A 15,039-nucleotide genomic window follows, 5' to 3' on the forward strand; every position below is an offset into this window, starting at 1 on the left:
TCTAGTATCTAGATAATATTGTGTAGATCATCTCTGCAAAATTTCAGCCAATTTGGTAATCGTTAAGGCCTTCAAACTCAAGTTTTTCTGGTATGAACACAACCGGACAGAATTCAGTCCGTCCATTTGTTTTTCGAGTTTAAAGGCCTTAATGATCACCAAATTGGCTGAAATTTTACAAAGATGATCTACACAATATTATCTAGATACTAGACGGTGGAAATAAAAAAATTCGATCTAAAAGTTGTGCAAAAATAGAAATCCGCACCAAAATATTCGTACGGACATCCGCAGCTGAGAAAATCCATATATATATATATATATATATTGTCCGAGAGAGTAGAAAATTGACCCTCATTCTAGAGTGTGCAGTAACAAAGAATTTGTATTGATAATATTATTTGCTCAGAATCTGTCACTCCCAAAAAGGAAATTTGGAGGGATTTTGATTTGCTTATGCTCTCAGTAAAGAACTGCATTGAATTGATCATACTAAAATTAATATACTACAAAATTTCCTGATACAACATCCACATCGGTTATGATCAGAGCTTATGTGAATAACTATATAAGTGACAGCATTCTAAATTGTTGAATCTCTCTTACTCTCCATATTGGGAAAAGAGCACCTTCAGGAAGTTCTTCAGGATCCCAAGGTTGCATGGCCCAGCCATAGATCACAGTCTGGATCGTATCCTAATGAAACAATTCGATTTCACAAAACATGAGCTTTTACATATAAAATTTACAACTCGTATGCTGAAGAAAGAATACATGTTCTTATAGAGAAGACTGATTTGAAGATGCACCCACAAAGTATCGCTTAAGGTCAAACCCACTAAACCAAACTAAATCCTTTAGGAGTAAATCAAACTTTACTGTTCTGAATAGAGATTAAACCAAGTCATCAGACGTCTCCACCGACAACGGATAGACTGAAGATTCAGATGGCTTGCCATTGCTCAAATTAGGGAAAATTAGCACTTAAGTATATGAATATTATTTTTTACCTGGCTGCCATCTGTTATTGCTCCATTTTTATCACGCACACAATAGATTTGCTGTGTTTGGAACTGCAACAAGTTTGTGAAAAACAGCCGTTACTACCAGACTATCAGCTTGTGTACAACACTTGCAATTGAGGAAATATTTGAAAATACCTACCCGGACAATGATTACAGGAGACTCTCCAATCAGTTTGGTTTCTACGACTTGCACATCAGATATATGTAGAATCTGCCCTTCCAAAAGACAACCATATATTAGTAACATGATGATGATATATCCATGCCAAATAGCATGACCTGAAAAGGCTTCCCTCACTCATTTCATAAAAACAGAAGGTAGAAAAAATCTGCTCAACCTTAATCAGCTAAGTAGAACATACATTACAAAAAAAAGAAAAAAAAAAAGTAAGAACATGCATTGTTATTTAGTAACAGTTTGCATGATAGAAAATGATATGGCTACCGTAGTGAATGTCTATTGACATTCAAAATAAAATAATATCGGTACTATGTCGAAGTGAGTCAACTGGAAAGGAGCTTAGTTAAGACCCTCGCCAAATCACACACATTGATTAACTATTATTCATAGTTTAGCATGAGCAGAGGCTTATATGGATTAATAATTTTTTGATGACATATATTGAATATCAACTCCTTAAGTTAATACCTCCAACTTCACATCTCAATCTTTATTAGATGGCTAGCCTTCAGAATCAAATATCAATGCGCTATAGATCAACAGTGAAAGACAGAAATATAAGCACGTGTTATTATAATTTTGCTAACCTGAATGCGACAAAAATTGGCATGGAAATACTAACATCTTTATGGAAGAAGCAAAATTTCCTACCTTGTTATCAAAAAAGATATCATGGCTTTGATAAGCCTGACGCTCGGCTTTACACCGCTCAATCACCTCATTAGCACAGTACTTCTTCAATGTTTCAATATCTCCCTGTTGATAAAAGTGAAGGTGAGAATTTATATCACTTTGATGAGGATTAAACCATGAGAAAGACAAATAAAAATGTGAAGCTACAAATCGAGCATTTCTAACCTTCATGTAAGCATTTAACACAGGTTTGACCGCATTCTGAACTTCTTCCACAAAATCTGGTAAAGAGAAAGATCTGATCCACCCAAAATGTTACAATGGGAAAAATAAGTTAGTAAAGTAATCAAATTATAAGATGAATATGACAAGGGAAACGTCACAATGGTCATACGGATCTCGGGCATGGATCTCCTTGATTGATGCTGCAGCATTTGTTTCTTGAAAAATACTTTCATTGATACTGCAAAAGACAGGATGGTTAAACAAAGCAATCATCTATTTTGGGGGGAAATTAACTCATAAGTACTGAGCAGAAAAGCAAATGAGTTTTAGAAGCATACTCCTGAATTTTGTGAACAATTGGGCTATCAGAATTTTCCCAGCGTTCCTTCATGTCATCAATGATCTGCCAATTCCAACAAGGATAAATGAAACAGTATACCAATAGATGAAGTACAAACAATACTACTTGGGACATAGCATGAATGAAACAATAGTTGAAGCAAGCTATCAAGTTCCCTCTTCTATTAATATTAATAATAAAAAAAGAAGCAGTTTTCCACTATTTCTCTCACACATAACATGTAATTGTGTCATCCTACCCGCTTTAATACAAATGATGGCATCCATAACAGCATTGCATTACAAAAAATAGAAATAATAAATGATACAAAATAATTGTTATCTTCTGACCAAACTAGAATTGAAAGATGAGAAAGAACATTTGAATTGCAACATTATACCTCTTCGCCTTTTATTTTAACAGGTTCACTTATCCCACTGATATGCTTGAATAGAGGATTCCCTTGCATCTATGTCAGAAAGAAAAATAAAAGTATTTCGCAAATGAGAAGAGGCAATAAGATAGATCTTCTTCGTAATACTTTGTGTAAGCATAAAAACTTACCTTCATTTTGAAAGCCTCCCACTTTTTGCTCCAAGGAGATTGTTTGGTGGGTACAATAGCAATGTCACTTGTTGCACTTCTCTCAACTCGTGGGATGGAAGAAGGATCAAACCCTAGATGCTTTTTCCTACTTTGACTACCATTTAACTCATCCTTTACAATTTCATATCCTCTTTTGGCCATGTCAACAAACTTGGCTTCCTTGAATCTATTCAAGACAGAGGAAACATTTGATGAAGAGACCTTTGACCTAAATTTTCCAAATAATGTTTCTGCAGTATCACTAGCCCCTGAGTGCTGGTGTTTATCTTCAGTGGATGAGGCCTTGCTTCCACCTTTCTCATCAGCAACATGGTCAGCTGAAGCACGAGAAGGCCCTGAAGCCTGCTCTTTCCCTATTCCAAAAGATTCTTTGACCTGAATTGGAATAACAAAGATACACAGAAAAATGTCAACCAATCAAAGTATCTAATAGTACATGGTAGAAGGTAAAAATTGAAACAACCAAGCGGACCTCTTCTGTGGCAGCCGAGAACTTCTCTTTTACATTTGCTGAGACCTGTACACATAATTGTCAGATGAAAACATAAATATCAGAACAGACGCCAGATCTTATATTCACAAACTATGACCAGTTGCCAAAGTGGCAATAACAGCTGGTGCACAGCAGGAGAATGCAGCCACACAACTGCACATAAATCTAAATTCTAACAAAAAAAAATATATATGTCCATCTAGAAAATTGGAGCCATTGCAAGAGTTATTTTATATATATTAATACATATAAGGGCATCACAGTTTTTACAAGCGACACATTCTGCCACTAAGAAAATCCTATGTCCACAAACTCACAAACTTTCCATATTTTAGAATTCTGTGAAGTGGTACCTTCTTTGCTGTTGCTTCAGCCTCCGTCCAAGCACCATCCACCTGCTTGTATAGCTGCTCCGTTGTCTGCTTTGTTCTGCATTTGTGATTTCATCATCTCAGAGCCGCCATGGGGTAGTGCCCACCAGCCTTGACATACAAGGGTATGTCTCAGCCTATAAGCTAAAAACTTTTAAAATTTCTTATGGCAATAAGTCATTATATCACATAATTACCTAACTTTCAGATCTTCTTTCACTCCCTTGAGCTCTTCCACTTGCTTCTTCAGCTCCTTGACCGTCTTTTTAAAATGTGGATTCCTGCAGCCAGAGACAATATACTGAGTTTAATGTTGTAACCTGTATGCAAACATACCACAATCACCAAATGTCATAAACAAACTCATGATCAGAAAAAAAAATCCCGCACCGGTCAGAAGTTTGGAAAACAAACAGGAAAATTCACAAACTTTTACTTCACACTCGACTGGGGACTCAAGCTATTAATCCTAACAAGTAAAAACAATCAGAATACCAGAATTTACTCAAAAAAAGTTGTCAGCTTCAGGCTGCCCAACATTATATACCAATCTAATTCGCCATAAAATACCGTTTAGCTTAACTACAGACACCCAAATCAACATTACAAATGCAAAATAGATTGCGAGAGAGAGAAGTACTTATTGGTTTCCTCCTTGACCTGCTTGGAAAACTCATTGAAGACACTGAATCGACGATTCCCGGAATACCCATTTGCCGAAAGCAATCGAATATTCGTGCCTGAAGCCTATCACCACAAAACAAACATGAGAATCAAATCAAAGTTTCAATCTTTGATTGGCAAACTTGTTGAGATGACCAATACCTGTTGTTGAGACCGAAGAACAAGGGATTGTCTGTGGAGGAACAAATCTCGAACAAGCTTTCTACCAGCCATGATTGTTGATTCAACTCTTTAGTGGGGTTCCATATAAATAAGAGTAGCTCACTTTTAAATTTGAATAAGAACAAAAAAAGAGGAAGAAGAGAGCCGAGAGATTTCGACGGCAAAGGAGTTTTGTTGTCCCGGACGAGTGTGGGAATTAATATCGAGTTTCCAAACTTGGGAAGAAAGAAATAAGGGAACGTGTGCTTCACAGTTGCAAAACCCCGAAAAAGGCCTTTTAACACCAGACGCTAGGGTTTATGGTTTTCGAAGGTTCATCAGTCAGAAACACTAGGGGTTCAAACAGCCCAAAAGGCCCAAGTGCCTAACACTAATGGTTATTGTTTTGTTTTTGGTAACTGTCCGGGTGCTGTTTGTACTTTGACTACTTTCTACATACCCACATTAAGTTCTTCCCATGTCTAACAACCATATAACTCGAGGAGAGGCTTTCTTTGTGTGATGACTGATGAGTGATTGAGTAATCTGGGAACCAACCTTCTCTGGGAAATTTGGGAATAGAAAAATTACTTTGGGTTACTTTCATTAAATGTTTACCTTTTGTTTGTTTTTACTACGTTTGACTCTTTTTATTTTTTTACATTTCTCTTAACTTTTTTTTTTTTAAATTTATTAATAACTCACACACCCTACCTATGTTTAGTGAGATTTAAACTCATGACCTCAAAATTGTTAGTTAAACATCTTAACTAACCAAGTCATGGCTCACCGACACAACTCTCTTAACTAACAATGTTAGTATCAATGTTAGTGCATTTTAAAGACTTAGATCAAATGAACAGCTTAGATTATATTATAACTAGGGGTTCATTTGTACTTGAGTGCGACTGTTAAGACTTCTGAATTTGTTCACTAGACCTCATTCTATTGTGAATTATTAAATGACATATACATCCTCATACACAATGACTATTAAAGACAATAATTATACAAAAGAAAATATTATATTTATTCTCTTTAGACTTTACAATTCAATAATAATTGATTTCATTCTTTATTATTTTCCTTATATATTTTTGTTTTCCAATTTCTTTTTATTAAAGCATATATATAGTTTATAAGAACTAAAAAAATAATCAATATTGATCATGTAACATAAAATTTTGTATTATCATACATGTTCAACGCATATACTTGCAAGGTGCATAAATATTTTTGTAAAAAGAATAAATTAATATCTATCGATTATAGAAAATATATATTTATTGAAATAATTTATTATGAGGTACAAAATAGAGATCAAATTAGAAAATTTTTATTAACACATCACTAGTTACTAGATACACATTTCATTCTTAACACACCACCTATTGACTTTATTTTTTTAACATTTTACTAGATACATATACCTAACCTTCCTACAATACCCTTATTTAAAATACATCACTTATTCACTAAATACACAATCCATTCACTAAATACACAGATTTTTCTAGATCTGCTACTCAATTTATTTAAAAAAAGAAAAAGAAAAAAAAGAGGAGTATATTATATAAAGCATCATCCCAAGTTCTAGTTTGGTGTTCAGCTTGAACGACCTAGCATGTGTGAACAGTAAAATCTAAATTTCAAACTTCAATTTATACTATCGATACTAAAACTTTGATCATTTAATATTTGCTAAATTAATAACCTCGATTAAATAATATTTTTTGCCAGCCTCGAAATAAAGAATTAGCAAAATTGACGTCAATAAATTAACAATCTCAATTAAATAATATTTTTTCCCGGTTCCGACGTTATTAATTTATAGAGGTTTAAAATATAGTGTTTGGTATATTCACATACGTTGTTCTCATATAGAACAAGAAAACTTTTAAGTGGGATATTTATTTCAATAAGTCTTCTTTAATTACTTTTGATATGAATATCTCTTTTGGTAATTTTATGTACCTACAAAGTTTTATATAATTTGTATAAAAAAAGAGGAGTGCGGCTATTGGGACCTCCAAATTTGCTCAATATACCTCTTATGCTCTTTACACCTTCTTTTTAATTTTAACTATAAGCATTTACTCACTAGACCTCCTTTTAAATTCCTAACATAACCTTAGTATGTTATTCACATATATCTTGATAATTTACTCATTATACATCTTATTTATTCTCTAGACCTCTCATTATTTTAATTTTTTTCTTTTTGCATGCTATCATCGAGACCTCTATTCCTTGATTTTTTTTTCGTTCAAACCTCTTTCACGACCTCAATTCCTTGATATTTTTTATTTCCCATAGAATGTCACCAAACCTCCATTATTTGATCAATTTGTAAGAAAAAAATTTCAATGACGTCAATTTTTCTCTTAAAAATCAAATAATACAAAGTATTGGGTTTCAAAAACTTATATTTATCAGCCCAGTACCGTCTCTCCTTAAAAATGAGAGGTCGTGAGTTCGACTCATAACAGACTCGTTATAGCATATTGGTTGTTTATCTGATAAAAAAAAACTTATATTTACCAACAAGAAAATATTCCAACATAAATTAGCTTTTCTTTTTTTATTTTACTTGTGCTAAACAACAATCAAGGATAACAATTGTATACTATGTATGTTCTTTTTTTCCCTCTATTTTATGTACATTAAATTATTTCAATAGTTATTTAATCTTTCATCATCGATTTGTTTTATATACCTTCACCATGTATATATATGCTTTCAACATGTATGATAATAGAAAATTTTATGTCACACGGTCGATATTGATCATAGTTCTAGCTCTAATTAAATATATAATATGTAGTAAAATTTAGAAAATAGTAAATTAGAAACTAAAAATATATAAAGAAAATAATAAAGAATACAATCAATTAATTATCGAATTGGAAAGTCTAGAGAGAATAAATATACTTATTTTTATATGATTATTGTCCTTAATAGTCATTACGTAATAAGAGATAATTGTCATTCAATAACTCATAACAAAGGGAGGTCAAGTGAGCAAATTTGGAGGTCCCAATAGCCGCACTCAAAAAAGAGATGTGTATATAGCATTTAGATATGTGTTAATAAAATTTCTCATCAAATTATTCAAAAGAAAAAAAATGTAGAAAAAAATAACACATACAAAAGAGAAAAACAATTAAAAAGATATATAGAATAATTCATAATAGAACATTTTCTTGCATGAAAAAAAATAATCAAAAAATGAAGGTAGGGATAATGGATGTTGAAAAACAAGGGAAAAAAAAACAAAACAAAGAATGAGAGGTCTATTGAGTGAATAAGAGGTAATTAATTGATTGAAATATATGTTAATAAATAACTATGATTATGTTAGGAATTTGAAATAAGGTATAGTGAGCAAATGTTTATATTGAAAAATAAAAAGGAGGTGTAGAGAGAATAAGAGGTATAGTGATCCAATTTGGAGGTTCTAATAGCCACACTATTTGTACTTTGGGGCATACAAGAACTTTCGACCCACATTTACATGTCCATTTAGACACAATTACATGTCCGGGTGGTATATAATGTCCAGATTGCTTAACGAGTAAACAGCCCGACATCAACATATTGGCCGACTGGTTGGATAATGGGTTAGGCATGAGACAGGATGAGACACAATGAGACGGGATTTGGCTAATCCTGCAGCTCGTTCCTGACACACGTGGGACGGGATCGAGACGAGATCAGAACGGACCTTACATTTTTCAAATTTGATTCTGCCCAATCCTGGTCTTAGACGAGATCAGGACGGGACAAGCCCAATCCCAAAACTGAAAAAAAAAAATCCTAATTACCATGTTAAGTTTGATGTAAGAATCCAATATCCCAAAATCCTAGTAACCTAATTCTACATCAGGAACACAACTACATATGTACATAACATCCATGATGTCTATGATAGGAATCCAATATCCAATACATCATTATAGTTTAGTCACAATATACTTGATTTGAGACAAATAAGGTCAAAGTTAAACTTTTAACAATATCAGTGATATGATTCAAAGTTTAAACTTTTGAGCACTCAAAATTTTAGTCCAAGATATCCAAAAAGTGACTTCGTCTTGGAGCATATTCAACAACTTTCTCATAAATAAAACCTCAAGGATAATATCCCTAGCATTGCTAAAAGTGAGAGAAAAAAATGCTCTCTCTATGCCCTCTCCTTCGAGAGATTTCTCGACGGCAACCAGTTCTGACTGGTACTGGCTTTGTATCTTCGATTGTGAGAAGGATCTCTTCCTCTTTCTCTCGTCAAATCTGTGGGGGTGCTCGTTGGTCCTCCCTCTATTCAAGTTTCAATGATTTCTCTTCTCCTTCTGTTGGGAAGACTGATGGTGGCGCCGATTCTTTCTTCGTGAATTGGATCTGGGGTTGCTTTGGACAGGAGATGATGTCAATGTATGTGGCATCTGAGGGTGTTGGAGTGCTTGATGATGGTTGGAAGTATGTCTTTCTTTTTGCTTTCAAGGTGAGAGTCGCTGAGATCGATGCAACGGTGGGCAAGCCTTGTGTGGTGGATCAAGATGGGAACTACTCGACGATGTTGTGGGACAACGACGCATGTATTGTTGCCAACGGTGAATGGAAACCTGGAGATCCCTTTCTCCCTCCTCACATCGTCACCATTGATGTTGGCGAGGTGTTAGGAGGGCGACTTTATCTCTCTGGTTTGGCCGATGAGGGTGGGTCTCACAATGGATCGGCAATGGCGGCGGCTCATGGGAGTGGTGTCGACGGCGCTGCAGGCTGCATGATGACTGCTAGGGTTTCCTTCAAGGCCATATTGGCTGGGTTTTGTTTGGCTTGAGTATTTATTTTGTTTTTTTAAGTTATTTCTTTTTTAGGTTCATATTTCACGAAAAGATATTGCGCATACATTTGATTATGTTACCTGGAGCGAGAGAGATCGTAAAGAAAATAGAGACTTGGTGGTCCTTTAATTAGGGTTTATATTTTATTAGCCGGGCTCTATAATTTCTTTGTTTTAGGCTTCATACAAAAAGATGGGTGTACTAGGAGATTACTAGTATAGTTTGCTCTTTTTTGGGTAGATTTGTAGTAATTTCTACGGAACGGTTCAATCTGTCGCCCTTACTGAGAGGAATTGTTTTTGTACTATTTGCTGAGCTAATATAGGATGACCTCTTTTGATTAAAAATAAAAAACAACTTTCTCATTATTTTTCTAAAATGGGAAAACATATGTTTTATTTTTCTCAACTTATGTTGCGAAGCATAAATTCTCGAACGTCATTCAATATTCTTCTCTAATCCTTTTTTTTTCTCTGAAAAGATCTAATCCTTTTTTTGTGGATGTGATTTTTCTAGCACGGTGTTCCTCCTTGTAGCTGTAGTTATCTTCAATAACTTCATTGTGGCACAAAGATGACCAAATCTCGAAATAGCTCTCTAGCAAGTGCAATACTGCAATTGAGGTAACCCAATAAGGACTTTTTTACAATATATATGTATATATCATACATCAAACCATGAATTATCCGATCGTTTTAAATTTTAAATTACTAATCGGACGATTCACGATATGTTATACAAATATGTATAGAAACCGAACTCATGTAATAAACTTCCCTTTCTCTTTTGGAAGGCTTTTTCATTTGGAAAACATCACTGTCACACAAAATCGAATGAAGATATATATAATATAATTATATTCCACAAGCCATGAGGCTCACCACCAAACCTGAACACAAAGGTCCTGTCTCCATCGACCGATTACAAAAATACTGGTAAACAACAAAGAGCATTGTTTGATTCAACTGTTGAACTAGAACCCATCAGTTTGAACATTACAGACCAACAAAGATCGAACAGAGCTAGCCAGCTAAGAATGAAGTATTCTATCAGTATCAGAACCACAGCTAGCTCCCAATCCAAGACTAGTGGAGATCACAAGCCCGATTGGCCTGAAAGAAAACCTGGGCCTGACGGGCCGCCGCCCTCTCCGACACCAAGCCCTGAATGACCCTCGTCTTCACCTCCCACGCCGTGTACGGGAACCCTTTCCTGGCGTACGAGTTGATCAGCGCCGCGCTCGCCTCCTTGAGCAGCCTAGGGAACACGTTCTCATCGTCGTTCCTGGCCGTCGCTTCCATCAGCGTCAGATCGGATCTGTAACGTTCGTAGGCTCTGGACCCGAACACCTTGGACACCGTCGAGGTCTGCGGGACCATCCTCGGCCATGACTCCACTCTGCTGCCCCAGTAGTCCGGCGTGCACCGCCCAGTGGTTCGAGTGAAGAGAAAGCCTGGCCTGGCTGTTGCGGTTGTAGCTAGAAGAAGAAGAAGAAGAGTGAGGTGAGTCAGTTGAGAAGGACGAGCCATGGTGGTGATGTGAAACTGAGATTTGGTTAACTGGGGACCGGTTGGGATCTGAGAATGTTTTCAAACTTGGGTGTTTAACTGGACTCTCACGGTCTCACCCACCATGTCTTCTCGTGTTTTCATGCACGTGGGGGCTCTGGTTCGGTTCTCGATACAAGTCGTTTGGACTAGATTGCCCCTGGTTTTTTACCCGTTCGACGCAAAAGCGGAGGGTTATGTGGTCTTTTCGAGAAAAGAGGCTCCTAAAGAGAGTTTAGGAACTTGGAGATGGTGGTTGGTTCTTGGTTTCATGGAGATGGAGTTTTGAATGGAGAGAAAGACACGACAAGTGAGGAAGGTTCGTACTTACGTGGCTTCTTCAAAGGGGAAAGTCCGATGGACTGTGTTCTATCTTGGGGCTTGGGTAATTTTGATTCCTAATTAGATATTTAGATTTACTTTTGGTTGTTGTGGGTAAATTTTGTTGGTGATCACCTAACAAATTAACATGTATACTTGTGTAGACAGTATAGGTAAAGATCAGCTTTTTTCACTCCCCTTTTCTTTTTGAATAGAAAGATCAGATTTTTAACACTGAGGTAGTGTAATTTCATAGAGTTTAAACTGCAACATGACAGTAACTTATACAATTTCATAGTTGAGTTGATTTGATGAATGATAAAGCGAAATAAATGTGTTCCTAATATTCAACCCCCATAGTAAGTTGTGCAGTGGCATTGAGGCGATCAAGTTGCTTAACTGGACCCAACTACTTCAGTCACATTTGCAGAATTGCAGTTTGCTATTGATATAAAATGCTCATATTATCTCTTATCTTTGAGAAGCCTCAAACAAAAAGCGTCTGTAGCTCAGTGGATAGAGCGTCTGTTTCCTAAGCAGAAAGTCGTAGGTTCGACCCCTACCTGACGCGATTGAATGTTTTCATTTTTCTCAATTTTTTTGTTCACAATTTTCTTTTCATTTTGGAGATCAAACCTCATTTTGAAGATCAAACCTACTTGCAAGGGAAGCTGCACTACAAAATCTTCCAGCTGCACTACAAATCTTCCTGTCCATGAATTGCTTAACATTCTACTTTCCTTTATTAATCGAAATAGTGACGCTTTCTTACAAAACCAAGAAGCAGAGAAAGAAAAGATAAACGCTTAGCCCTAAGAGGAACTTGATGAACTCAATACAAGGGTCTCCTGCCTGTTGTACTTGAGCATCCTGGCCTCTTCTTGAGAAATTTGGTACGCATTTACTAGCACATCATCCGGCAGTGCTCTCAAGACTGAGGTCCAGCCAGCCATTGTGTTGATGATCGCGTTGTCCTGCGTCTTGAATGCTATGTATTGGAATCCCTGATTGTCAATAGCCTTCTGCAAGACTGCGTGGTTTTGCGGCACTATAAACAACTGACCCTGGCGGACCTCATCGTCGAATATGGTCTCACCATTGTCATTCACCACTTGTACCCTAGCACTTCCTCTGATCACGTAGAATATTTCGTGTGCCAAGAGGTTCCAATGTGGGCTATAGATGGCATTCTGCAACACATTTACATCACACATATCATCATCACAATTACACTAACAGAAGATGATCGACTAGCTACATGAACAAAATGTAATGTATACAAGGACTCACATTGTACAAGAAACCCGTCTCGGCGCTGAGGGACATTTGCTTAAGGATGGGCATATCATTGCTGTTGAGGATATTGATGCGACCAGCTTGTGGCGTGTAAATGTCTGCACGTCTAGGGTCACCAAGGTACTGTTTTAGAGCAATGTTGCACAATGACTCCCCAAGACCATTGTCATGTCTTCCCTGCAGTCCTTGCTGCTCATCTTTTTGTTCCTGTTGGGTTCGCTGCCAATGTGATGACTTAATTGGAGGGTGGAGAAAACCAAATTTTCCCTCCACTCTCACGATTTGGCTTCGTTGTTGATCAATCTGGCCATGAACTTTCATGGCAGTTTCAATGTCCACATTGAGAGCGTCTGCAAGTAGGCTAGTGTCAAAGCCTGCGAAGATGTTATTGTTGTAATTTGATCCCTGACCCGAGTGGCGTCTCTGCTCATAACTTATGCCTTCCCCTTCTTGTTGGTTAAACTCATCCTCCTGACTTATGTCTTCCCCTTGTCGGTTAAACTCATCTTCCGGGTTACCAGCAAGATAGAATCTCTATATACATAAAACACCAAAATAGGCAACAGTAATTGGCATGCAATAACTATACATATGACGTTAGAAGTAGTATGAAAATACATATAAGAGTGCATGGATGCTTCCCATCTAATGAAATGAGCATCATATATAGTTTACTTTTCAAGAATTATCCAAACAAAAACTCAATCTTCGAAACACTTGGTTACGTTTCATTAGATATTGATTTAGTGCTCATTCTTTTCAGTTTTCACCATCATCCATGAGTTATTGAACTATATATTTGTTGTTCTTCTCTTAATTTTTTTAGGCACATTGAACTATATTTCAAGTTATATGGTCTATATTCTAGACATGCATGCATGTAATTGTAGTTCTTCATTAACCCTAAAGTTATTTGTGACTTTAACTCTGGCTAGCTAGATCCATTACCCTCGGGTTTCGATCAAGCTGGTTAAGGTCGTTGCAGATGTCTAGAAGACTAACGGCGACGAGGGATGAGTTGCCATTGTTGTGCACCCAGTGGACAATCCCAGGAGGAATAGCAATGATGTCACCTTCTCCAATGAACCGAACCTTCTGGTGGCGTTCTAAATCGTCGAAGCCTTGTCTTTCTTCTTGTACTTGTTCAGAGCCTTGAGACAATTCGAACGTCTCCGGACAGCCAGGCAATGCAGTCATCATCACACCCCAACCTGCACATAACATTTTCATGTCCATTGCATCAGTTTAGTAACTATTCATTATCTGATTCCTACTTAATTCTCTTTTTTGACATATACACACACGCATATACCTTTGACGATGTACATGAGTTGAGGGGAATGTGTGTAAGAAGGCAAGTGAAGGCCATTGGGTTCAATGGTGATTCGCTGAGCCGCGACGCCGGCGCACTGAAAGTCATTCTGGTAGTGATCCCATGACTCAATCCGACCAGCTTCACACTCGATCTGAATATCGGGTTCGCGGGCTTGGAGTTGATCGATTTGGCACTGATTTTGCTTGATGGGTTCAAACTGCGGATCAGCTGCTAAGCACCCGTATTGGGAGAGGACATGAAGGAGTACCAAGCAAAGAGGAATAGCAAGCTGTAAGGGCTTAGCCATTGATATATGCAAGAGCAATTAAGGAGGAGGAGAAGCAGAGTAGAGCTTATATATGGAGGAGGAGATGAGGCAGAGACGACACGTCTTGGCCATACTTATCTTTGCATGGACATTAATACTTCATGTTGTTACACCTCATCCTGTCTTTTAGAGCAGGTGGCTCTTGGTATAGTTCTAGAGAAAGATACAAATTCAACACATATGCATGCAATATATGGTTTTGCTTTCAGTAATTTCTGACGATTATAAGAAGCTGGAAACTGAGAACGAATTTTAATGGCTAGAATTAGTTCCAATATGTGTATATATGGAAGAAATGAAAGAAGTGCACGTTCTAAACTTCAAATTTAAATAGCTAAGCGGTAGTGTCATTGATTAATTGATACATTTATGGACTGAAATCTCATTGCTTTCAGTCGAATCTAGGTTCTTAGTTTGCTGTTTATGACTCATTATTATTGATGAAGTTGTATTGCGACATAATATTCGTTTTACATTAAGAGAAATTTTAAATACACACCCCTAATCTCTTAATACACACCTCTATTATTTTATGTTTCTATTAAGATTTTATAAGTAAATTAAATGACTAAAACAAACATCTCTTATTAAAAAAAAAAAAAAGCGCTAGAAGTATTCTTTTCAATATCTTTTACCCTAAAATCGTTGAAAGTACGTCTTCTCCCATAACCCCAACTCTTCTCCACAAT

The 15,039-nt window shown here is 36.5% G+C and overlaps 3 protein-coding genes and 1 non-coding gene across 4 annotated transcripts; 1 reads left to right on the forward strand and 3 right to left on the reverse strand.

Moving 5' to 3' along the window:
* Positions 1-368: 368 nt before the first annotated feature.
* On the reverse strand, positions 369-4,969 carry LOC101310947 (mitochondrial import inner membrane translocase subunit TIM44-2-like). Its single transcript, XM_004289893.1, has 14 exons — positions 4,700-4,969; positions 4,515-4,621; positions 4,072-4,155; positions 3,857-3,932; positions 3,483-3,527; positions 2,969-3,385; positions 2,805-2,873; positions 2,403-2,467; positions 2,234-2,302; positions 2,065-2,137; positions 1,858-1,962; positions 1,165-1,236; positions 1,011-1,073; positions 369-696 (listed from the first exon to the last, which is right to left on the reverse strand). Exons 1-14 carry the CDS (start codon positions 4,769-4,771, stop codon positions 565-567), a joined length of 1,449 nt encoding a protein of 482 aa, XP_004289941.1. The 5' UTR covers positions 4,772-4,969; the 3' UTR covers positions 369-564.
* A 5,415-nt stretch (positions 4,970-10,384) lies between these two features.
* On the reverse strand, positions 10,385-11,085 carry LOC101311235. The gene has a single exon (XM_004289894.1). The coding sequence runs from the start codon at positions 11,070-11,072 to the stop codon at positions 10,629-10,631; it is 444 nt and encodes a 147-aa protein (XP_004289942.1). The 5' UTR covers positions 11,073-11,085; the 3' UTR covers positions 10,385-10,628.
* Positions 11,086-11,909: 824 nt separating this feature from the next.
* On the forward strand, positions 11,910-11,982 carry TRNAR-CCU. The gene has a single exon. It is a non-coding gene; the product is annotated as a tRNA-Arg (tRNA).
* Positions 11,983-12,122: 140 nt separating this feature from the next.
* On the reverse strand, positions 12,123-14,602 carry LOC101311526 (legumin A-like). The gene is made up of 4 exons (XM_004289895.1): positions 14,020-14,602; positions 13,656-13,918; positions 12,702-13,241; positions 12,123-12,601 (listed from the first exon to the last, which is right to left on the reverse strand). The coding sequence occupies exons 1-4, from the start codon at positions 14,327-14,329 to the stop codon at positions 12,224-12,226; spliced, it is 1,491 nt and encodes a 496-aa protein (XP_004289943.1). The 5' UTR covers positions 14,330-14,602; the 3' UTR covers positions 12,123-12,223.
* Positions 14,603-15,039: the final 437 nt, after the last annotated feature.

Source organism: Fragaria vesca, linkage group LG2, assembly GCF_000184155.1.
Source record: "Fragaria vesca subsp. vesca linkage group LG2, FraVesHawaii_1.0, whole genome shotgun sequence".
Lineage (NCBI taxonomy): Eukaryota > Viridiplantae > Streptophyta > Magnoliopsida > Rosales > Rosaceae > Fragaria > Fragaria vesca.

Excerpts from the sequence above, each read along its gene's own strand:
- LOC101310947 (XM_004289893.1), bottom strand. The coding sequence starts at position 4,771 with ATGGCTGGTAGAAAGCTTGTTCGAGATTTGTTCCTCCACAGACAATCC. Across the intron at positions 3,386-3,482 it reads TCTCGGCTGCCACAGAAGAG|GTCAAAGAATCTTTTGGAAT; the intron begins GTCCGCTTGGTT and ends ATTCCAATTCAG. Across the intron at positions 1,963-2,064 it reads TGTTAAATGCTTACATGAAG|GGAGATATTGAAACATTGAA; the intron begins GTTAGAAATGCT and ends TTTTATCAACAG.
- LOC101311235 (XM_004289894.1), bottom strand. The coding sequence starts at position 11,072 with ATGGCTCGTCCTTCTCAACTGACTCACCTCACTCTTCTTCTTCTTCTT.
- LOC101311526 (XM_004289895.1), bottom strand. The coding sequence starts at position 14,329 with ATGGCTAAGCCCTTACAGCTTGCTATTCCTCTTTGCTTGGTACTCCTT. Across the intron at positions 13,919-14,019 it reads ACTCATGTACATCGTCAAAG|GTTGGGGTGTGATGATGACT; the intron begins GTATATGCGTGT and ends TGTTATGTGCAG. Across the intron at positions 12,602-12,701 it reads AGACGGGTTTCTTGTACAAT|AATGCCATCTATAGCCCACA; the intron begins GTGAGTCCTTGT and ends AATGTGTTGCAG.